Consider the following 22,582-nt stretch of genomic DNA (forward strand, 5'->3'; position numbering starts at 1 on the left):
TCGTGGAATCTACTGCGAATGATCCAAAGTGGTTTGCTCAAATTGGGACGCAATGCGCAGGCGCTCGGAGTGGTAGACGCGAGGTGGGAAAATTCGTCATATCTTGTCTGTGCAAACCTATAACACAAACATGTCTTTCAGAACAAGTTTGTAACTTTGCGGATTATTCAACATATACACGCACTCTTCAGTTAATCATTCAACTCCGTAAGTACTCATTTTTTGTCTAATCTTGTTCTGGTAGATGGATATACGACACACTCTTTGCTGTCGGGGCGTTTTAACGTTAACACGATTTAACGTTGAATAACGTAGCCTAGCTACATTTCTGTTATCGCATTTTTACCTTTTTTACTCCTTTTTAACAGGTTAGTTGTTAGCTGCGTTGTAATTGAACGTAAGAATAGACAAAACATTGCAAAGGCCTCTTCGACATGCACATTAGGTAGAGTGCTAAGTAGCAGCAGCTACTGTAGAAGGAAAAAAAGATTTTCATTCATATGTACACGGTACGCTGCCTTTCCACGCAATATTCCGTTTTCCTGGCTTTTGTGTCGTGAAACCTACATGGAGTCACTTTTGTAGCAGTCTTTTAATTCAGGTCCCAATGTATTCCACTTGTACAAACTTGACATTAAATTGTCAAACCTTCTGACCTAAAACCATGTCACTGCTCTCCTGACATGCCCCATTTTTTAGTGAAAGAATAGCTTTAGCAATGTTTTGAACTAAGTTTTGTTTGGACCCCTACAGGTCATCGAAAGATTATTTATAAAGTTCGTAATCGTTAAGTGTGGAGCCCGAGCCATACAATACACACACAAAGACTGTGTACTTTTTCTCAAGAATCTGCAGCTTACCTGTTGTGCAGCATGAAGATTGCAGTAGAAGGCTGTTGCCATGGGGAGCTGGACAAGATCTACGAGACGATTGCCTATCTGGAGAAGAAGGAGGGGATAAAAGTGGACCTGCTGCTTTGTTGTGGAGACTTCCAAGCAGTGCGAAATGAAGGGGACATGAAGTGCATGGCAGTACCAGCCAAGTATAGACTGATGCAGACTTTTTACAAGTTAGTTCTTTGGTCTTTCTTGTTAATGTTAAAAGAATTGCAAGACATGAGAGCATTTAAAACATTAATGTTACTATCTTTGTTGCAGATATTATTCTGGAGAGAAGGTGGCTCCGATCCTGACCATCTTCATTGGAGGAAACCATGAAGCTTCCAACCACCTGCAGGAGCTGCCTTATGGAGGCTGGGTGGCACCCAACATTTATTATCTGGGTAGGGACCAGTACACCGTAGAGGTCATTATTCTGTCTGTCTGTCTGTCAATACCCAGGCCTGACTTGACCATGTTTGCCTAGGTTATGCTGGTGTTATTCGCTACAAAGGGATTAGAATCGGTGGCTTATCTGGAATCTTCAAATCACATGACTACAGAAAGGGTGAGTTCTGTTTAACTGTTGTTTTAAGCTATATACACTATGCTGTACATTTACACAAAATATATGCTCTTTAAGGTCACCATGAATTCCCTCCATACAATCCTGATACACTTCGAAGTGTCTACCACATCCGAAATATTGAGGTGTTCAAATTAAAACAGGTAAATATCATCGACTCAACTTGTTTTCTTGCACAAAGTTCGGAAGATGCCGTTTTTATGTATCTAAACAGTATATTGATTAAGAAATGTTTATTTCCACTAAGATCCAGATGCCCATAGACATTTTCATGAGCCATGACTGGCCCAGAGGAATCTACTACTATGGAAGTACAGGGGAACTATTACAAAAGAAGAACTTTCTACGTCAGGAAGTAGAGTCCAACACCCTGGGAAGTCCTGCTGCTGAGGAGCTCCTGGCTCACCTCCAGCCTAGCTACTGGTTCTCTGCACATCTTCATGTCAAATTTGCCGCTGTTATGCAGCATCCGGTGAGAGTAACAGTTTTTCTGCAACAAATACAATCAGGTTTATCTGTTGATACATTTTATATCAGTGTATTACAACAACAACAACAACAACTCAGTCAAGTCTCTCGTCTTTAGCCCAAAGGTAACGCTGCCCCACGTGTCACCAAATTTCTGTCCCTGGATAAATGTCTGCCCTACCGGGAATTCTTACAGGTGAGAGAAGGTTTTCTTGTGAAATGTAATACAGTGTAGTTTAAAGAGTAGGAATGATAATTACATGCAATGATATGTGCACCTGTGCTGTAGATTGTTGATGTTCCAGAGAGACCGGGTTCATCTGAGGGTCTTGAGTATGATCCAGAGTGGCTTGCTATTCTGAAGGCCACTAACAGTCTGCAGCAGACCACCCCAGTCCCCTGGAACCCCCCAGAGAATAATGGCCTGCATGAACGGTACACACAGATATTTAGATATAGAATTACAGGAAGAACAAATACAGTCGGTTGAATGTGAAAAGGACTAAAAACATCACTCCTAGATATGAACAGGCATTTGCAAAGTTTTTTGTTTTTTTTTTCCAAACTGAAAAATAAAGACAAAGCTGACCATAACTTGCAGTCACATAGCTGTGACTATAGTGCTGCTGGAGCAGTAATTGCTCTGCAAAATTTAGATGCTTATGTATCTTCTCCTCCATAGACATGATTAGCTTATGCCAGTGACGTGAAGTGGGACAACAGAATTTCTTAAGGTTTGAGATGGGACACAGCCATGAGTTTAGAAATAGGAAACATAGGATTTTCCCTATCTTTGAAACTTAAGTAAGCAGTAAGCAGTTGTGAAACATGTTGCTGTAATACTGCCAACCGTAAATGTTGTCATGTCACATGTCATCCTAAACTGAAATAAGAGATAAAATAGGATCTGAGACAGGACATTTCTGTATGGAGGCCCCTGGTGAGTAAAATAGGCTTGAAACACCACAGAGAAAGCAATAACTAAATTTAAAAAATGTTTTTAAAATGAGTTTTTTCTCATTATGTTTCCCTTGCAGATGTTCACACATTCAGCCCCGATGTACATGCTGTATGCAAAGCTTTTACTTTACTAGCTTGAAATTGATTTTCGTTTGGGTTTGATGCTTAAAAAAACGTAAAAATAACCGCAGTTGATTGAATGTTCAGTAAATTCACCAGCTGCTCTCAATTCCCTCAGACATTCATACACTTGCAGTTTATTTACACATGCCGATACAGCTTGTTGGGCTTTGGTTCATGCTGTCTTTTATCATTTGCACTGTCTGTAACCATCAGGTGGGACTTCACAGCTTCAGAAGCAGCTATGATGCAGGTGGTGGAGGATTTGAACGGTGAACTTGCCATTCCAGAGAACTTTAGCCGGACTGTGCCGTCCTATGACCCCAGTAAGCCTCAGCCCCATGCCACCCCCAGCTGTAACACCAACCCTCAGACGACTGAGCTCTGTGCCATGTTAGGCCTCACAGACATCTATGCCCAGGCTGGGCAGGGAGGTAATGAGTCAGGGAGAGTTCAGGGCAGTACTGGAGGGGAGGAGGAGGATGAAGATGGACATGGTTTAGGAAATGTGGACGAGCCCAGTGAGCACCCAAGTGAAACCTCAGGATTGTCGAGTTCATTTAATCCTGATGAGATCACAATAGAGGATGAGTGGGAGGAAGAGGAGCAGGATGGAGAGAAGGGAAAGGAGGAGGCAAAGGGAGATAAGCTCTCTGATGTAAGTGTAGGTGCAATCACCCCTGGCCGGATGGTTCTGCCGGAGCCCAAATCTGATGTCTCACCCACTCGTCTGTCCCACCTAATGAACCTGCCACCTCCCTCCCACTCAACCCCTGAAATAGCCCGGTTACAGTCTGCTGCAGAAAGGGAAGGACAATGTGAGGGTGATGAGGACGACACCCTAGGTGTACGTATCCTAAAACGCAGCAGCAACGAGACCGGGGATACTGGCAGTAGAAACACAACTCCCAGAATCAAACGCAGGAACCAGGTGATCTATACAACAGTGGAGGATGAAGTGTGTGAGGATTAGAGTCCAGGCAGCATCTGACTACTAAGTCCGTACCGTTTGTGACAATGTACAGTTCTCTTTTAGTTTAAATTGTTTTGAAAAAACGTGTCATTAATTTACTGTCTGCCTTTTTATACAGCTACAGGCATAGAGTGTACAAAGCAGAGCTTGCTCCCAAAGTACATGGCAAGAGAGCGTACGTTTCTGAATTTAGTTTCTACAGGACTGCAGCCCTGGAAATGTTGTCTCGTTCAAATATAATTTTTAGATATTTTAATCAAATCAAGAAAGTTGTAGGAAACAGCTTTTTTGCGTTAAGTGTTTTTTGTACAGGTTATTTCAAGACAACTGCAGTGATTTATGAGGTTGAACATTAAAACATCCTTTTTTTTTAACGAGTTAACGCCGTTATGCAGCGTTGTACAGCCACCTGGCAAACTCTTAAAAGAACAAATAAAATATTGCCGTTGGTGCCTGTGGTTTCACTTCTCTGAGGCAAGTGAAAGAAAAGCAACAGCATAGCACCATTCACAGCTTTATTCAACACTGAATACCCAAGGTGCTGATGACATGTGAGGTCTTGTTTTAGTGATCTTTATCTTGAGAGCGCAGAACATTGAACCTGCTTGTGATCACTGAAGAATGGATAAGTGAATATTGTTCAGTGTTTATAAGTAGCTGTTGATGTCCGAGGGGAGAGGGAACAAATCATTTTAGCTTTGTACTGACTGAAAATGACATTGTAGTTCAAATCTTATTTTGACATTTTTGGTTAATTCACCCTCAATGCACATGAACCTGAAAATAAAGCAAAAATTTCTTGGACACCAAAAATATGTTTAAATCGAACAGATTTATAATATTGATTAGAGTCCTTTAAAACAATCAGTTCCAGGTTCACAAGTGTGCTTTGCTGAAATCAACAAACACTTTCGGAAAAATTAAGTCAATATATAACATACAGTGTATTCAACAGGATCTCTTTACATCCCTACAAAGAGCCAATACAGAATAGCCTAATGACAGGGTGCCAAGTTATTGGTTCATAGCGCAAGCCGATGTCGGGGAAATGGATTTCCTGCACTTTGCCTACGAAGCAGATACTCAAAGAAAGCTCCAAACACAATTCACAGAAAAAGAAAAATAGGAATAGGCACTTCTGTTTTTTTTTTTTTTTCCTTTTTTTGTGTGTCTGTTTTCATCAATAACTTGCTCATTTTCTTCAGCTGATCCTTGGGACCGCAACCATACAGCTGTGTTTTAAGAGCATCCTATTAGGTTAAATAAAGCAGTAAAACCATTTAAGATCACTGTGATTTCATGTACACCTACAACTTAGTCTTAGGGCAGGGGACAGGTGAGGGACACATTAAACACAAGATGTTCAGATTTTTCTCCATCTCCTTACTAGACAAAAGCCCCAATATATCATATATATGTATTTTTCATTTATCTTATGCCAGTCATTTCATTTGGGTATAGCCAACAGTGGACTACCGCAATTCCTGTTTTTACAATTAGACACATCACTCACTGTGATAACTGAAACATGAGAAATTTATCCAGAACAGGATCTTGACAAGTCATGTATTTGAAGCAATACTTCTTTCTCTGGGGTTTAGGACTTTAGGAACAGGCATGTAAATAGAGCTAACAGTTTCCTGTTGTACATAGCAATATTTAATTCATGTGACCACGTAATACTTCATATCGCTTCTATACTGTGGTTCTTGACGTTGTTTCTTATGAGTACTCAAGCAAAGCGAAGTCTGTTGGACCAAATGTATCTGAGGAGTGCAATGTAAAATCATCAATCCTGACAAATGATCTTTTTAAATCAGAACTTGGACCTAGTTTAAATATTTTCTTCATGTAATGAAGTATGGGGGTGATGTGAGTGGAAGCAATGACAGTGGAGCCACACTATCAGCAGTATCAAGAGAAATGAAAACACTGGACAATAAATACGTATAAATTGACTTATGCTGGTCAATCTGTGCCATGGGTCGTATCTGATGTGATTCGGGACAGTGACACAATCAGCACAGAAGGATTCCAAATTATGGGAGCAATCCAGTGGTACAGTATGTGGCGTTATTCACAGCAAGATTTGGCTGATTCAGAACTAGGAAGAGGTGAAACGAGCAGGCACAGGCTCTAACAAAGTAGAACAAGAATTGCACACAGCCTAATCATTTGACTTCTTTTTTTGGGTGTCTTGGCCCTTTCCTCTCCTTTTCTTTGCTCTTGGCCACTCACCACCAAGTGCTGCTCATTTTGTGCATTTCTACGCAATCAGGGCTGTGACTGAAATGATGCAACGGAGAATGAGAATTCACAATTAGTGCTAGATATTACAACAGGCTTGCCACTATTTTCCACATTCTTTATTTTTCCTCCTTTCAATTGCAGTCTTAACTATACCTCCCCTGGTAATTTCCAAATGCAGAATCTCAGTCGGTGGTCAGATGCACGTCTTTCTCTTTTCCATCTCTGCTGGACTTCTTTTCCTCTGATTTTCTCCTTCTGATTTTCTGTCTGCTTGGACAGGAGGATGCATGGAAGGTAAGGGGGTGAGTGGATACTGGGTTTCCCCACACCAGGCCCACCCCTGTACGTTGACTGAAGGTAACAGGATGGTTGAGGGGCTGTGGTGGTGCAGATGGTGGAATACTGGTGGGAGTAGCAGAGGTCTAGTTACCACCACAGCAGGCTCTGGTAGAGTGGGCATCTGGATCCTGGAGATTGACCCCCCGATGTCGCGCTGCATGTGTCGGGTTCTGGGTGTCTGTTTTTGGCATCTTTTTTGCTATATTAAAAAAAAATAAGGTGACATGTTTTGAAATATCAATAGTTAGTTTAAAGGGACAGCTCTCACCATGATCAAAAGTATATATTTTTCCTCTTACCTGTAGTGCTATTTAACCATCCTATGTATTTTTGATTTTGGGGTTACCAGCAACAGACCCCCCACTTTCTAACTAGAAAGTAAGTAAGTATATCCACCAAGAGAAAATCTAATTAAAATATCTAGTAGTGATCCTATTTGGAGGATTCCTGCATTCACTTTAATTTAGACCCACACCCAAAGAGTGATAGACAGTCTCTGATACATGCACCAAACTTTGATGTTTATTCAGATAAGTGCAATAAAACATCAGAGAATAGGGTATGGATTATATATCCGTGTTTCACTGTTAAGCTATCTTAACAATCAGGATCTGCGCCAAAATGCACAAAGTGGATATGGAATCAAAAAATACATGCATCATGCGTCATTTTTTTAACCAAAGTAAGTCATGTTTTCACAAGGATGTGCTCAAAATGTATTACAAAAAATAATACAATGTCTGGTAATCCTTTCTAGATTCTTTGATTTGCGTTAGCATCAAAAATATAATTACTTGCTCACTCACCAGTGGCTTAACTTCCCACCAAAAAGTCAAGCAGTTTGGTCTGAATCTTACTCACCAATGGCCAAGAAGAGCTCACTGACGTTCATGGCTGTTTTGGCAGAGGTCTCCATGAAGAGCAAGCCTGTGTCTTCAGCATACGTCTGGGCTTCCTTTGTCATACAGCCCACAAACAAACATAGTATCAGCAGTAATTTGAATCATTTCAAACACTAAAAAAAGTGTAAACCTGTCAAGAACTAAAATGTTTCTTATCTACTAACTGCAGGCACTTAGCAGAGCACATACTGTGAGCTATAAAGTGCAGCCTCTGCAACAACTGTTTATCTTCCGTATACAAGACTTTCTGACAAAATAGCTCTTGAATGCAACGTTGTCAGGTAGCAGCGGACTCATTAGAGACCACCAGCTTCTGAATGCAGCTACATTGGTTTGGTAAAAATGCATTTAAAGTCCGCGATATGGACATCACAACAATTTTGCTGACAGACCCTTGTGCTTTGAGTCTGAAAAAACAAGCTCAATTTCTTTGGCTTGCCAATAATATTCATTAATTAATACCATATATGTAACCTGTCATCAGTAGTGATTACCATCCAACATCAGAACAGTCAGTTCAGGCTATTGCCAACAAACGCATTGGACCAGAGTGTATTACCTCATACTCGACTAGTCTCCTCTCTGCCAGGTCAGCCTTGTTCCCAGCCAGGGCAATAACAATGTTAGGACTGGCCTGCCTCTGCAGTTCCTTCACCCAGGCCTTGGCTCTCTCAAAGGTCTCCTGCATGAATACACAACCCAGGTCAGATAAACCACCAATGTCAATTCCACAGGAATTTATTCATCGCTTTGGGGGCAAACAGCTCACCTCTTAAAGCTGATGTAAGCACAGAGCTGTGCAGTATACTATACCATTATAATATTAATATCAAATCAGGAATGTTTTTTAAACTAATATTATGATGTAGGTTCTGTGTTACAATTAAAATAATTACTTATTTTACTGTTTAAGCTGAATGAATTTAAAAATCTAATATGAAATACTTCAGCAGGCAGACCTACATAAGCAAATAACTAACTGATAAATCTGTTTATACTATACCGGCTTGGTGATGTCAAAGACAACAATAGCAGCCTGAGCACCACGGTAGTACATGGGAGCCAAGCTATGATATCGCTCTTGTCCTGCAGTGTCCCAGATCTCAAACTTTACCGTGGTGTCATCGAGACAAACCGACTGAGCCAGGAATGCAGCTGGACATAAAGGGGGGAAAAATGACAGGTTACCAGTTATTCTTAAAACCTACCATCACTAACCTTTTGCAACATCTTTGCATCATCACTTGGTTAGCATTTTAACCAACTCAAAGTGCAACCACACACACACACACAGAGTACATTTCCCAGTCATCACCTCCTATGGTCGTCTCCTGGAACTCATCGAATTGTCCCTTGACAAAACGCAGCACCAGGCTGGACTTGCCCACAGCCATGTCGCCCAGCAGCACCAACTTGAACTGGCAGATCTTGGTCTGTGGTAGTGTGCCATTGGAGCGGCCTCCACTCCCTCTGGAGCTCATACTGGCCCGTGTAGGAGATGGCAGGGGGGCTGGGCCTCCTCCCTGTGTGGAGTGGAGCACTTGCACTGCCTTCCAGACAGGTTACAGTCAAGTCTCGCAGTAATTTCTTCACCTCTCCTCAGTCCTGATTTTGTCTGAATGAAGAAGTAAAAGGATTTGTTTTGGTGGAAGATTACATCTTGACTTACCCAATGTCACTTCTATTTCTCACTCAAGGCAACAACAGTCTTTTCCAGTGCAGACATGAAGTCTAAAGACTAGGGTTTTATGAGGAGTGACTGAGACAGTAAGACATAGATTATTTATCTCTATAGCTTGACCTTTACCAGCTCTTAAAAGTCCACTGGGTTCAGGTCTTACCTTGTCTCACACACACCTTTCTTCCAGTACACCACAGAGTCTAAACAGTGGGGCTTTTTTAAGGAGGGTGGAGACTTGTTGGGCATGAAACCAATGAATAACGAGAGACAAGTTTGGATTGCATTGCTTTACATTTCCCAGGCCTGCATGTTTTCTCTGTGTTCACCGAGTCAGAGCCATATTTTAAAAAAAGCAAGCTGTATTATCCTGCAGTGACACTTAGCTTAACAGGGATGCTGCGCCTCAGATTGCTGTCTTCCACCTCATAGACAACAATGCTGAACACCCATCACTGCAGCAAATTAATCATTTGAAACAATACTCAAACCCCAGCGTCATACTGTGAAGAGTGCTGACAGGGACCGGTTGGCTTTCCTACATTCTGTCACTATAAGCTTACTCCGACAGTGAATGTTATCACATCGCCAGCCTTTATCTTATATTATGTGCTAACGGGACACCGTTCCGACCACTCAGGTCGTACGAGACAAAACTGAATCAAAGCTTTATATTTCGACGCCCGATTAAACATACCAACACAACACGTTCATCTCGACAAGATATAACTACTGCGGAGGAAATAGAAAAATATTTACCGTATATATTGTCGTTTCAGCAGCGCAAGTGCAGCAAGCTTAACTGTTGACAATTTGGCTATCAGCTGGTTAAAGAAAATGTTAACACTTCCTGTAAAGTGGCGCATGCGCACTGGATGCCGCATTGTCAGTCTCGTAAAGAACCGCATTCCCCAACGCTCACTCGAGTGACTGTTCACATTTTCACATTCCTAAATTCCGATTAAATTTAGGTAACGTTCAGGTAACGTTTTTATTTCCAGTAACAGGTATCGATGTTGAATAATGGCCACCATCAATCCCCAGTCAAGCTTATTACCACCGCATTTGAACATGCTTTTGCTCACAAATATCTCCCCCTAATGTAGAAGGAATCTGAATGGATTTTTGAAGGGTATTTGACTGATCGAGACTTTCATATGATTATAGTTTGATACTATAGATTTTTGTCACTGTGGGTTCCAGGTCGCAAGGGGGCGCAAGAACGCAGATAGGAAGGTACTCGGAAGTCTTTACCACGTGAAGGATGTTGATTTATTTTGAACAGCGAACTATTTCAACATCGATAACCTTCTTATCAACACTTATTTTATGTACCGTACAATGTGTTTTAGAGTGTACCTGCGAAATGAAGTGACAGTTTTCTGACATTATGCCAGCCACAAACAGAAGGAAGCAGAAGCAAGGGAGAGACACCGCGGTAAGTGTGGGACTCATTCACTAGCAGCAAGCTAGCAGCAAGAATGAATCTTAGCTAGCAAAATCTGATATGACAAGTACGTAAAACTCGGCGGTTGGCAGTAATGCTGTGCTTGAGGCACTTGCGCTTTTCTTCTCTTTCACTTCTCTTCTGTTTCCTTCTCTTTCTTCTTTTTTTCCTGCCACCGCATACTGTGATATTCTACGATGATGTTTTAGCCCTCTACATTTATCTGACAGCCTATATATTTTCTACTAATATAGATTTCTCTGAAACATGAAACATTATTGTAGGTTAAACTTCTAAACATAAGCCTCTTAAAAATTAGCTTGATGTCGACCCACTACAACGGTAAAATGTTACATCCACATTAATACGGTAATCTAATAACTTAATGTTTGTATTTTTACTTAAGTTGAATTTTATTCATGCAGGACTTTTACATTTAGTGGCATGTTTTTCCATTGGTACTTTTATATAAGTAAAGGATCTGAATACTTCTTCCACTACTGACTTCTTTTACTGAAATAAAGGAGTATTTCTTCCATCACTTGCAATTGAAGTCAAAGTGGTCACAGGCTTTGGCATTTATAGTTATGATGTTTTTGTGTGGCTTGACCCAGGTACAGGGAACCAATGACAGCAGTGTGGTGAGCAAGGTGTCTGCTGCAGCGCACGGCTACTTCCAGGATGTCTTCCTTCAGCACTTGGTGTGCAAAGTGACCAGGAGAGCCCCACTCATCAACAGGTCAGCAGAGATCTTCATCTTCTCACACTCAGCTTTGCACAGGATTCAGTGACCAAAGTCACAGTTACTATATCAAACACTCCCAATACATATACAACCTTGGTTTAAAGTGGTGTTGGCGTAATATGTGAACGTAATTTATGTAGTGGCAAAGAACTGCCACTTGGGATAGGATGAAATCACTCTCATTAATTGTTAAGCCTAAAAATAAACAGTGAAATGTAGTAATAACAATAATGATGTACTGTGTTTGCATGTTTCAGGGGCTATTATGTGCGCTGGAGAGCTGTGGACCACTGTGTGAGGAGGTTCCTACACGTTACTGAAAACTGCCCCAAGAGACAGGCAAGTTAATCATATATTGTCTGATAAGATTTAGTAGAGAATGTTTCCATGTTGAATCGTTTCATATTTTATATACTATTATTTGTCTTTTTTCTCATTCCTTCTGTCATTATTGTTCCACTTCTTTTTTGTTTAGATTTTGTCATTGGGTGCAGGGTTCGATTCTCTGTATTTCCGCCTACATGCAGATGAAGCACTTGACAGAGCTGTTGTGTTTGAGGTAGACTTTCCTGATGTGGCGCGGCGCAAGGCCGCCCTGATCGATTCGAATGTTACACTGAGACTGATGTTAGGCCCCCTTTTATCTTTTGTGACAGGTTGGTCATTTCCTTTTCATTTGTGCTCACTGTGTTTGGAAGAGATTTGGTTTTCTTTTCAGAAGTCTGGAAAAAAATGTCCCTGTCAGAACTCATGTTCAATTTCATAAACATATTCCTGTCTGTGTGTCTTCAGGGCCTGTATATGTATCTAGTGGTCAGTACCGTCTGTTAGGGGTAGATGTTAGGGAGGAGTCCCAAGTGGAGGAGGCTCTGGGTGGAGCTGGGCTGGACTGGTCTGCCCCTACGCTAGTTCTGTCTGAAGTTGTGCTTACCTACATGGAAACACAATGGTAAGGTAATTCCTTTTTACTCCACTACATTTCTCTGACAGCTGTAATTTGATAGATAATTAGCCTATTTAGTATACCTGCACTACCGCAGATCTTTCATTCCTGCTGCTGTTAGACTGTATAATTCTATGGTCTAGTCCTCTTTCTTCCCTTATGAGGACTTGTATATAGCTTTATAGTGTACTGTTTTTACTTACCTTGTAAATTGTTAATTTATTTTACCTCTACATTCTTTTGTAACTGTTTTTGCACTCCTCTTCTGTCCTTGTGAGCTGCCACAACAAGTGAAATTCCCCACTGCGGGATCAATAAAGTTCATCTTATCTTATCTTATCTTAAATCAGCTAATTAATTATGATATGTGATCATAGATTAAACTATCCACAGTATCGAAAGTAATTAAAATGAGCTCCAGCTTTTACAACTTTGTAGTGTAAATGTACACATTAAGGCATCAATAATTATAATTCAGTTTTGTGCAGTATATTTTGATGCTAGTACTTTTACTGAAGTAAAAATTAATATTAAGTAAAAAAAAGTCTTTCTTCCAAATCTGCACCATGCCTAATATCTAGCATCACTAGCACACTTGTGATTATGATTTTAGCTAGAATCACACAGTTCTGACGTGAATGTTTGTTTGTTGTGCTTTTATGTTGTGTGTCTTGCAGGTCAGATGCTGTCATCAGCTGGACAGCAAAGCTCTTGCCACAGTCACTCTTTGTTGTATATGAGCAGATACGTCCACATGATCCCTTTGGACAGATCATGCAGGATCATTTCCTGAAACTAAATTCAGCTCTTCATGCCCTCCGACAGTACCCAGACACTGCTGCACAGAGACACAGGTTCCTGGACAAGGCCAGTACGCAGACAATGTTGGACAGACTTTTAATCACGCGACATATGCAAGCACACACACACAAGTGTATGATAAAATAATTTGAACTGTTTTTTGTGTAGTACACACAAATGTTAAATTGGATATGGTGTTTTAATAAACGTGTTGTTGTGTGCAGGGCTGGGAGCAGTGTGTATGTCTGGATATGAATGTCTTCTACCTCGGGCTGGTCCCTGAGGAGGAGCGATGCAGAGTGGAGAAGCTTGAGCCTTTTGATGAATATGAGGTTAGCTGTTGAAATGTGACTGCATTTTCTTATTTGATGGAGCTCTGATTGTCTCTCTGTCATACTCTTTATGAAATCTGGTAATAATATTCAACAGAATTTCTCTGTATGTGTCTACCTTCAGGAATGGCATCAGAAATGTTCCCACTACTTCATCCTTACTGCATGTCGAGGTGCTTTGACGGCGCAGGCTTTACTCACACAGGCTCCAGGTAGCTCAGGTCTCATAGAAAATACCTGTCGTGGCTTCCAACTGACAAGATTTTTTGTAATACCTTTTTGAGTCATTTTACATCTGATTAAACAAAATCAAAAACAAAACATATGTTTCCTCTTGCCTATAGTGCTATTTATCCATTGAGACTGCTTTGGTTGTAGAGATGTCTGCACTTCACTTGTGGTGCTCAGCAGCAGTATTTCTTTCCAGAAATCATGACCTGGTTACTTGAGATAATCCACAGACCTTGCTGGAGGACATTAATGCCTACATCACATCCTGTCACAAGCATGAGCTTCTCATCCATGAGTAGATGCACATTTCCTTCTGTGCAAGGATAAGGTGTAGTTAGGTAGAAAGAAAATAGTTCCTACATGAAACTCCTCACAAGCATTGAAAGTATAGAGAGAGTTCACCAAAAGCGAAAAAAGTGTGTAAGTGTAAGAGTGAGTGTAAGTGTAAAAGTGAGTAAGATTCCAAACCATAAGCAGCAAAAGATGATCAATGATATTGAATTGACCAACCTTTAATATATTTATCTGCAAATAATCTGCAATCTAGTATACATCTCTTTCGCAATGACATGCATCTTGTAAATAAATCCGATCACAGTGGCAGCAACAGGTGTTTGAGTTGTTTACATTACCAAGCTAATGCATGGATGAAGTGATGTCTGTGTTCCAATGTAGGAATAATGTTGAGGGAAGTTCCCTTACATGATGTTTTCTGAACAGGGAGAAGGGAGTGTTGTTTATGTACAATGTACAACAGAATGCAGCTCATTTGTTTATTTTCCCTCAGTGTCGTCAATGTCATCCACTTGCACATCTTGGAGCCCCATAGCCCTCAGTGTGCAGACCGTACCAGTTTGTATGGAAGGGCTGGGGATGGCTTCCTCCTTGGTGAGCCCAGGGCAGATCCTGCTGACAGGAGGCTCTAGCAGAGGAGGTAGGGGGGCAGCAACTCAGTTTCTCATCAGGGGCCAGGAAGGCTGGAGATCTGCCAGTGTGGAACTGTCAGGAGGTTTGGGTGAGACGGCTAGCTTCCTCTGATTTATTCATTTATTTATTTATTTTTGTTTGTTTGTTTTTTGTTTTGTCAGTAGTACACTTTCCCTTGTGCTATACTCTTACACTGAATCCACAAAAAGTTAGTTTCGGGTTCAATCAGGAATTTTCCAATTATGCGTGACTCTTGAACATACATTTCACTCATAACTGAAAAATCAGTCGTTTATTTACCCCTGTGCTGGTAGAAAGTCAGGTGCGTGCACACTAGAAGAGATCAAGAAGAACTCACAATCTTTGCATCCCTCAGTGTTTTCCTGCTTTGCGTAAGATTGTGCCACACCCCACCAACGGTGCATGTGCACACATTTAAGCTTGTGCACCCATTTGAGATGGGATGGGCTCTAATGATTTTAGTTCAATACAATACAATACTTTATTGTCCCAAAAAGAAATTTGTTGTCACAGCTTACACGGTTGGGACATGAGGACATACAGTACATACAATAACCTGTATCTGCAGCCACGAATCCTGAGCTATGGACAGAGTTATTGACATTAAGAAGTGCAAGTATGGCTGTGTTGTCTGAGTATTTGAAGTATATGGTGATTGCTGAGGGGTTGGTACAGTCATTGGTGTAAAGTGTGTACAGGAAGGGGCTGAACACACAACCCTGGGGGTCTCCAGTGTTGGTGATAATGGTGGAAGATGTTGCAGAGCCCACTCTGATGGCTTGTGGTTTGTTGGTGCAAAAGCTGTAGAGCCAGTGGATGAGGAATGGTGGGACGTTGAGTTGAGTTTTCTGATCATCATTCAATAATTTCCTTTACGGGATCAAGAACGTATGTCTATCTATCTATCTGCCTCTGTATGGTGTTAAACAGTGCTGAAGCCAATGAACAGGATCCAGATGAAGTTGTATGGGGATTCCAGGTGCAGTAGGATGGAATGAATTAAACATGCCACGATCTCCTCAGTCCCGCTCGTGGATCCCTAGGCGAACTGGTAGGGGTCCAGATGTGGTTTCACACTGGGAGGATGGGACTTAAAACCAGTTTCTCCAGTTATTTCATGATAATGAAGGTGAGTGCAACAGCAGTGGTTGAGTTTTGATGGCCAAGTTTCTTGGGGACTGGAATGATGGTCTATGTCTTCCATAAGGTGGGTACTGTGGCTGTCCTGAGCAATTCCCGAAACTGGGAGTGTACGATGGACCAACTCCGTGGCACAGTCCCTCAACAAGTGTGCTTAGAGGCCCAGTAGCCTTTTTTGGTGGTGGGGTGAGTTATTGTGGGGCGTGTTTTTTGTTTGTTTGTTTGTTTTTGGGGTTTTTTTTTTTTTGTTTTTTTATTATAGTTAGTGAATGTTCTAACTTTCAGAAATGCTTGTTTGGTGCTCATGCTTCCAAATTCCTGCTCCAGTCTTTGTATTTGATTTTATAATGTTATTTTTTTTATTGGTCAGGTTGTGTTCTTGACAGAAACCCAGTCCTGAAAGCCCTGATGTGGGTGGTAATCCAAGGTTTGAAGTTTGGATAATTCCTGAATGATTTGGCAGGTATTGTGGTTGTGGTACAAAAGTGTATATAGTCTGTGATTGCGATGTTGTCCTCCGACCACTGTGTGCCGCTGTAGATCTGTGGTTTTTGGCGCTTCCGTTCCGGTTTGTAGTATGGGAACAGATGAGCAACGTTGTGGTCAGCAAAACCGAGCAGTGGTTGAGTGGTGTTGCCATAGTACAAACATTCAACGGCTGCATTGAAGATTTTGGCTTATAGAAGGGTGTACATAATGTCTTTTCAAAACAGTTTGGGATCTCAGGGTCTCCAGAGACTTGGATTATGCCAGTCTTTTTTTTCATGCTTTAAAAAAGTTCCCAGCTATTAAGTTGTTCAGGAGAGTGCTGCAACACTGTTTTGGTGTGAAGCTCCAGAAGTGTTTTGTGAAATAAGAGTCTGCATGGCGGTGAATAGATAATGACTGATTTTTCATTTTTGGATGAGCAGGTCCTACTAGACTACTAGTCCTAGAACAGACTAGTAGTCCTGACAAGTCATCTGTACAAAAGCATTTGTTCCAAAAAGTGAGCTGATATCATGACTATCATTACTGATTATTATTTTTTTAGTTGAAAAATTGTACATGCTTTTATTTCAGCTCCCAGTGTAGTTATTCGTTTGTTCTGTCGCATTCCTCCAGGTGTTCGACTCTACCACACTATCACCTCTCTTCCTGGAGGAGATTTGGTGGTATACGGCGGTCGCTCGTCTCCACTCAACCCAATTCAAGGTCTTCTGAGAGTAACTCTGAACCCCCACAGTCCATCTGGTTGTCTCGACTCAGAGGACCGAGACATGGTGAAACTTTGTGTAGAGCAGATTGTCTGTACGGGTGATCCACCACCAGCGAGATGGAGGCACACTGCCACTGTGGTCAGTCACAATGGTGAGAGAAACAGGAAATCTTAAGTGATTTATTTTTTTTTCTCTGTTTCATTTTTAGCCTTTTTTTTTTAATTGTACAATAAAACCTGATCATTTTTTCCTCTAGGCAAAGATTTTCTGTTTGTGTTTGGGGGAAAGAACGAATCAGAAGTAGTTCTGGGTGACTGCCACTTCCTGTGTCAAGACCAGCAGCACTGGACTGAGGTTTGCTTAGTCCCTGTCTATATGTTGTGTGTAGAGATAAGTTTTTAATTCACTCAGACTGTTTCTCTCCACTTTAAATTACATTGGACCTCATGAAAGAGCCATTCATACCAACAGGTTTGTTATTAAGTGGCATATCTGAGTGATAAAGGACAAATGGTGGCATTGATTGTTTTTTTTTTTGTATTTTGAATTTCTTTTTCTTTTTTTTACATTTCAGTAGTTGTTAAAAAATTCTGCACTCAGTAGTTTTAGGACTTTCATGCAGGCCTCTACCCACTACCATCCCCTCTGACAGTTTAGGCTGGCGTTATTCATTTCATTTTGTTAGCACTATCTATTGTCATCATGAGTTGTCCCTCAAAAAATGAGCACAGCTCATATGTGATCTAAAATGAAAGCATTTTGATGGTGGAGGAATTAAATCTGAAGAGACATTTACAGACAAAGCACCCAAACTTTGAAACAGACTTTCAAGCAGGTTTGGATGTTCACTGACATTGTTTTAACACATTTAAAATCCTTGCTTTACAGGTCAGACATAGGAAGCCTGTTTGCCCTTCACCTTTTTTCAAATCTGATCTGTCAGATTTTAAAGATCTGATCTTTAAAAGATAGTGTGGACCTTGGAACAATTATATGGGCTAACCTAACAGAAAAAGTAAGAGAGGTTTAGAAGAATATGACAAGGTGTTGCATGTATTATTTACAGATCCCAGTAGAGGGTGCAGCTCCAGAGGCCCGCCATTCCCACTCAGCATGTTCATATCAGAGCGGTGTGGTGGTGTTCGGAGGATTAGACCGAAGGGGAGTGCCACTGGGTGACACAGTGGTGTTAAGGCAAAATGAGAGAGGTTTCTACTGGGAAAGAATAGAGGTGCAGCCATCTCCTGTTCCCAGGTCTGTCATGTTTCAAAGCCATTGACAAATCTTTCACACAATTCTATTCTATATGGTTCAAAACTCTAAGACCATGTCCTCAAGTTTTTTTCTGGAGAAAACAATAAGACCTGGAATTTTTTGCTTTGTTTTAGGTACTCTCATTCTGCCCATGTGATTGGTCAAAGGCTGGTTGTGGTCGGTGGAGTTTGGCTGCATTCAGATGGTGTACCAGGTGGTGTTATTATCAACCTCACCACACACAGCAGCATGGAGTTCAGTCTGGACACGGTAATTTTAAACCATTTGCTGTGCTGATGCATCCAGTCCGAGTCTGGACAGAAGTATCAAGTAATTTGTTAGAAATCTGTTTTCACTAAGCATGTAGCTTTATTTGACAAGATACTGACTAATAAATCACTGTGTTCTGCCGTCTCCAGACCTCAGTGCCCTGGCCTCTGATGCTTCACTCATTCTGCTCTGAGCTTCCAGATCCAAGGAAGCCAGAACTGCTACTGATGGGTGGGGGAGGAAACTGTTTCTCCTTTGGGACTCACTTCAACCTTCAGCCTGTCACTGTTGACCTCGGACCTATGCTGGGATGAAGTAGCCTTAAGAGTTTCTGTGAAACCGTTCAGCTCAAATCAGTGACTTAAAATGAGGAAGTTATGCCATCCAAACTCCAGCCACAAGACACGCTAGCCAGGATGAAACAGTTGAACTTGGATTATTTCCGACTGTATAAATAGAGCTTATGTCAGGCCTGTTCAGAGGTCCAGGCAAGTGATGTTGTGATTGTTATTGATCCCTGAAGTGCAGATGTCTGATTTAAGTGTGCCTTTTAAGGGCACAAAAGCTTAAAAGACATTAAACAACTTATGTATAGAAAATCCAAAGAAATGTTGTCTGCTTACTGGACAGGTTTTTATTTGGAAGACCTCAGTTCAAAATCACAAAATAGTCAATGAAAATTCTCATCAAATATCAGCATAGTAGGTGATTTTCTTGGATGGAACTTAAATCATTCAGTGAAGCGCCTGAAGGACTGGACTGTCGGACTGATGGCACCCCAGTCACCGGGCTTGCGGTATTCCCCTTTCTCCAGGAAGTACTGCCTTCCTCGGTAGTTGGGGTGTTCGTAGAAAACCCACCATCCGTCAAAGACTTTACAGGAGTTGACCTCCCTCCAGCGGAACTTCTCCAGAAGTGAGGGACAGTCTTCTGTGGCCTCAAAGACCTGACCCCCGAAGTCCGCCTTCTCATACAGCTGCATCTTGTAAGGGGTTCCACTAGTCTAAAAGGTGACAGGAGGAAAGGAGATAGAAGGGGTGAGGGGGTAGATGACAGGTGGAGGCGTTGTTAGTGGAGAGGGTTGGGAAAGTATCGGGAGTGGAAGTGGGGTAACAGAAAAGGGGTAGGTGGGATATATAGGGGAATTAGATATGCAGCAGCAGGGAAAATGTTTGTAGCACTGCACGAGTAAGCGCTCACAATATTATGAGTGTCACGGTGAACTATCCTTCAGTGTATCTGGCAAGATCTTTAATCAAACACCATCCATCATTGTTTGCATCTTGTTTGCTCACTGTTTCGTGACTTCATAAATAGTACGAAACTGTACACATGAAAGCCAGATAACCAAATTGATTTTTGTGTGAGCGTCCCTGCCTCCAGGCTGTGGGTCGGTTGGACCAACGCCTGATCATACAAATGGCCTGACCCAGGTATTGGTCTGCATTGACAAAGCCCTGCAGTCAGTGGTAACGTGAACTCTGATATGTCCATCAGAGAGTGTTGCTCCCCCTCTCACTGTAGCTTTTATCAATTCAACTAACTTCTGCCTGAGTGACTCATAAACCTCAAGCTCGTATCCCCCAGACTTTTCTGCTTCACCCTACGTTACATTTTGAAAGGTTACCAGTCCATCAATAAATTGGCACCCTGTGTTGGGCACAGGGTTGCCCACAGGCCAAAGTTGGCCCACCAAAGGTTTTTTTACAAATGAAAAACATTTTAGAATTATGATATAAATCACTGTTTAGTTCTTTAAATATATGGGATCCATAATTATGATTACTTGTCATAATCTGAGCTAAGGTTGTTAAAAGTATCAGGGTGTTGATACTTTTTTAATGGCATGCTTTTAAAACAATGGGATATATGCCCTTGATATTACTGAGGGAAAAAAAACAGATCTCCAATCAGATTTTTGACACAAGGCTGCACTGATATTAACATTATTATGAATGTGTTGGTATGTGTCCAGTGACCTTTTTTGTACAGTTGGTTTAATAATAATAAGAAATAAAAAAATAATAAGAAACTTATGCTGTCCATTATCTTTTTTTTGTCATGGTATCAAAAGAGTTATGGAGTGTTGCTTTTTCTTTACCAGTATTATATCAAAGTTTATAATTATGTGACAATCTGTCTGTCAGTCAGTTAAGGGAGCTTGGGATCCTAGTACCATTTTAGGATCTCAATAGGTGGCCCACCATTAACTCCACTGAAAAATGTTTAGGCACCCTAGTGTAGAACGTTGAAGAAAAGAGGTCAGCCTGTGGCGTAGATCTCTGTGTCAGCAGTAGATCAGAATACAGGTGACCGCTGACTTACAAAATGGATCATCTTGCAGGAGCTGAGGCGGTCATTGAGGCCCATCCAGCGCTGGTACTCTGGGTATTCCCCCCTAGTCAGGACATACTGGTAGCCCATGTAGTTGGGCCTCTCGTACACTACCCAGGCCCCACTCTCCACCCGGATTGAGTTACAGCGGCTCAGGTAGGCATGGAAATCTGAACAGTCACTGTCGCACTCATAGCGACGGCCCTGGAAGTTTTTGTCCTCAAAGAAGACAATCTGGGGGACAGTACATGGGAGTCTTAGCTCTTGTGCAGATTTCACATAATCTGTATTCGACTCTCAAATGTGATTCATCTTAGAAGGGTCAGATAGTTCCTGAGCAAAGTGTCCATATGACTCTTTAATCACATAAGCTTTACAAAATGCTTTTCTGACATTGCAAAGCCTTGAAACCTATTTTAAGCAAATTAAAATAGATTCAATCCCCATCTATTTTTCCAATCCCAGCAGAGAAGGTCACATATACAGCCTTGAAACCCACGCATTCATATTAAACCTGCATGTCACCATGTTACCTCACTCTATATCAAGTCCAGTCACACTGTGTCCAGTCATACTTTGTCTTAACTCACCCTGCCCATCTTGGATATAATATGTGGGATAGCCTTGATGATGTTAAGTGATCGTTCCCCTGAGGTCTCAATGTTTCACTGGACCCTCAACAGTCCCTTTTATATCCCTGCTTTCTGCCGTTTATCAACAGCAACATTAGAGCCAATAGGGGAACAATCGCTTTGTCATGAAAATGAGATCCAAAAATTGAGTCAGTGATTCTAGTGCTATTCAGTTTTTCCAGAAAAGCGAGGAAGGATTACAGCATAATGGTTAGGCATGGTTAGCGTCCATTGACCCCACTTCTCTACTGGCAGAGTCTGGTGCCCACCCCCATTCCAGCTCTCGCACTACATTATACATGCCAGCTCCGCCAATTTGACCCCACCTGGTGAGGACCTGCCAACTCATGACTTATTTCTACCTTATGGATGAATCCAGAGAGAGCAGTGTTCAGTGGAAGAAGTATTCAGGTCCTTTATTTAAGTAATAATGTGTCACTATGAAAATACTCTATTACAGGTAAAAGCCAATTCAAAATCTCACTTGAATAAAATTACAGAAATTTTATCAGCAACATGTACTTCAGTGTCAAAGTAGGCGTACTCATCCTTACTTTTGGTTTATTGCTGATTTTACCACTGAACTATTTGACGTATTGCAGGGTTGTTTATAAATGTGTATCATGTTTTATAAGCTGATTGTACAACACTAATGCCACCTGCTTAATATTTTGTAGGTCCCCTTTGTGCTGCCAAATCAGCTCTGACCTGTCAGGGGAAGGGATACGAGACCTCTGGGGTTATTTCTTGGTCACCAGCATGGGACTGTTGAATCCTTTGGGTCTTGTGCATTGACGGTGGGAGGGTGGATTCGGATTATTCTGGTGCATCCCACAGACTCCTGATTAGGTGGGGATCTGGGTAGTTCGCAGGTCAAGGTCCTCGACACATTCATTCATTCATTTTTATGTGACGTGTGGAACAGCAAACAGAGTTAAAAGAGTAGTATTTCCTATAATCTGGCATTAATTTGCAAGTAAAATAACTAAAGTAACTCAACGTTTTACCTTTTGTTGTCTCTGTCCCAACTTGTTTGAAATCTGTTGCTGGCTTCAAATTCAGAATAAGCATATATGGAAATCAGTGAACTTGATGAGGTCAGACATTAAATATATTGTCTTTGAACAGTCAATTGAGGCATGTTAAAAAAAA

General features: G+C 41.4%; 4 protein-coding genes across 5 annotated transcripts; 2 read left to right on the forward strand and 2 right to left on the reverse strand.

The window, feature by feature from the left end:
* Positions 1-36: 36 nt before the first annotated feature.
* Positions 37-5,269, forward strand: dbr1 (debranching RNA lariats 1). 2 transcript variants are annotated; one of them, XM_046403101.1, is made up of 9 exons: positions 37-207; positions 847-1,069; positions 1,158-1,282; positions 1,366-1,446; positions 1,522-1,607; positions 1,712-1,936; positions 2,051-2,128; positions 2,222-2,367; positions 3,229-5,269. In XM_046403101.1, exons 2-9 carry the CDS (start codon positions 873-875, stop codon positions 3,983-3,985), a joined length of 1,695 nt encoding a protein of 564 aa, XP_046259057.1. In that variant the 5' UTR covers positions 37-207; positions 847-872; the 3' UTR covers positions 3,986-5,269. The 2 variants fall into 2 exon arrangements, with proteins under 2 accessions (XP_046259057.1, XP_046259058.1); XM_046403102.1 differs by having other exon boundaries at positions 65-83.
* Positions 5,270-5,924: 655 nt separating this feature from the next.
* On the reverse strand, positions 5,925-10,038 carry rab5b (RAB5B, member RAS oncogene family). Its single transcript, XM_046403103.1, has 6 exons — positions 9,914-10,038; positions 8,792-9,091; positions 8,480-8,631; positions 8,036-8,158; positions 7,436-7,529; positions 5,925-6,773 (listed from the first exon to the last, which is right to left on the reverse strand). Exons 2-6 carry the CDS (start codon positions 8,955-8,957, stop codon positions 6,658-6,660), a joined length of 651 nt encoding a protein of 216 aa, XP_046259059.1. The 5' UTR covers positions 8,958-9,091; positions 9,914-10,038; the 3' UTR covers positions 5,925-6,657.
* A 300-nt stretch (positions 10,039-10,338) lies between these two features.
* Positions 10,339-20,469, forward strand: lcmt2 (leucine carboxyl methyltransferase 2). Its single transcript, XM_046403096.1, has 14 exons — positions 10,339-10,592; positions 11,216-11,340; positions 11,604-11,685; positions 11,822-12,002; positions 12,139-12,295; positions 12,967-13,156; positions 13,315-13,422; positions 13,547-13,634; positions 14,441-14,668; positions 16,846-17,091; positions 17,197-17,294; positions 18,007-18,194; positions 18,329-18,464; positions 18,614-20,469. Exons 1-14 carry the CDS (start codon positions 10,545-10,547, stop codon positions 18,776-18,778), a joined length of 2,040 nt encoding a protein of 679 aa, XP_046259052.1. The 5' UTR covers positions 10,339-10,544; the 3' UTR covers positions 18,779-20,469.
* Positions 19,195-21,397, reverse strand: crygs2 (crystallin, gamma S2). The gene is made up of 3 exons (XM_046403496.1): positions 21,389-21,397; positions 20,790-21,059; positions 19,195-19,467 (listed from the first exon to the last, which is right to left on the reverse strand). Exons 1-3 carry the CDS (start codon positions 21,395-21,397, stop codon positions 19,195-19,197), a joined length of 552 nt encoding a protein of 183 aa, XP_046259452.1.
* Between the last annotated feature and the right edge of the window lie 1,185 nt (positions 21,398-22,582).

This window comes from Scatophagus argus, chromosome 11, assembly GCF_020382885.2.
Source record: "Scatophagus argus isolate fScaArg1 chromosome 11, fScaArg1.pri, whole genome shotgun sequence".
In the NCBI taxonomy this organism is placed as follows: domain Eukaryota; kingdom Metazoa; phylum Chordata; class Actinopteri; family Scatophagidae; genus Scatophagus; species Scatophagus argus.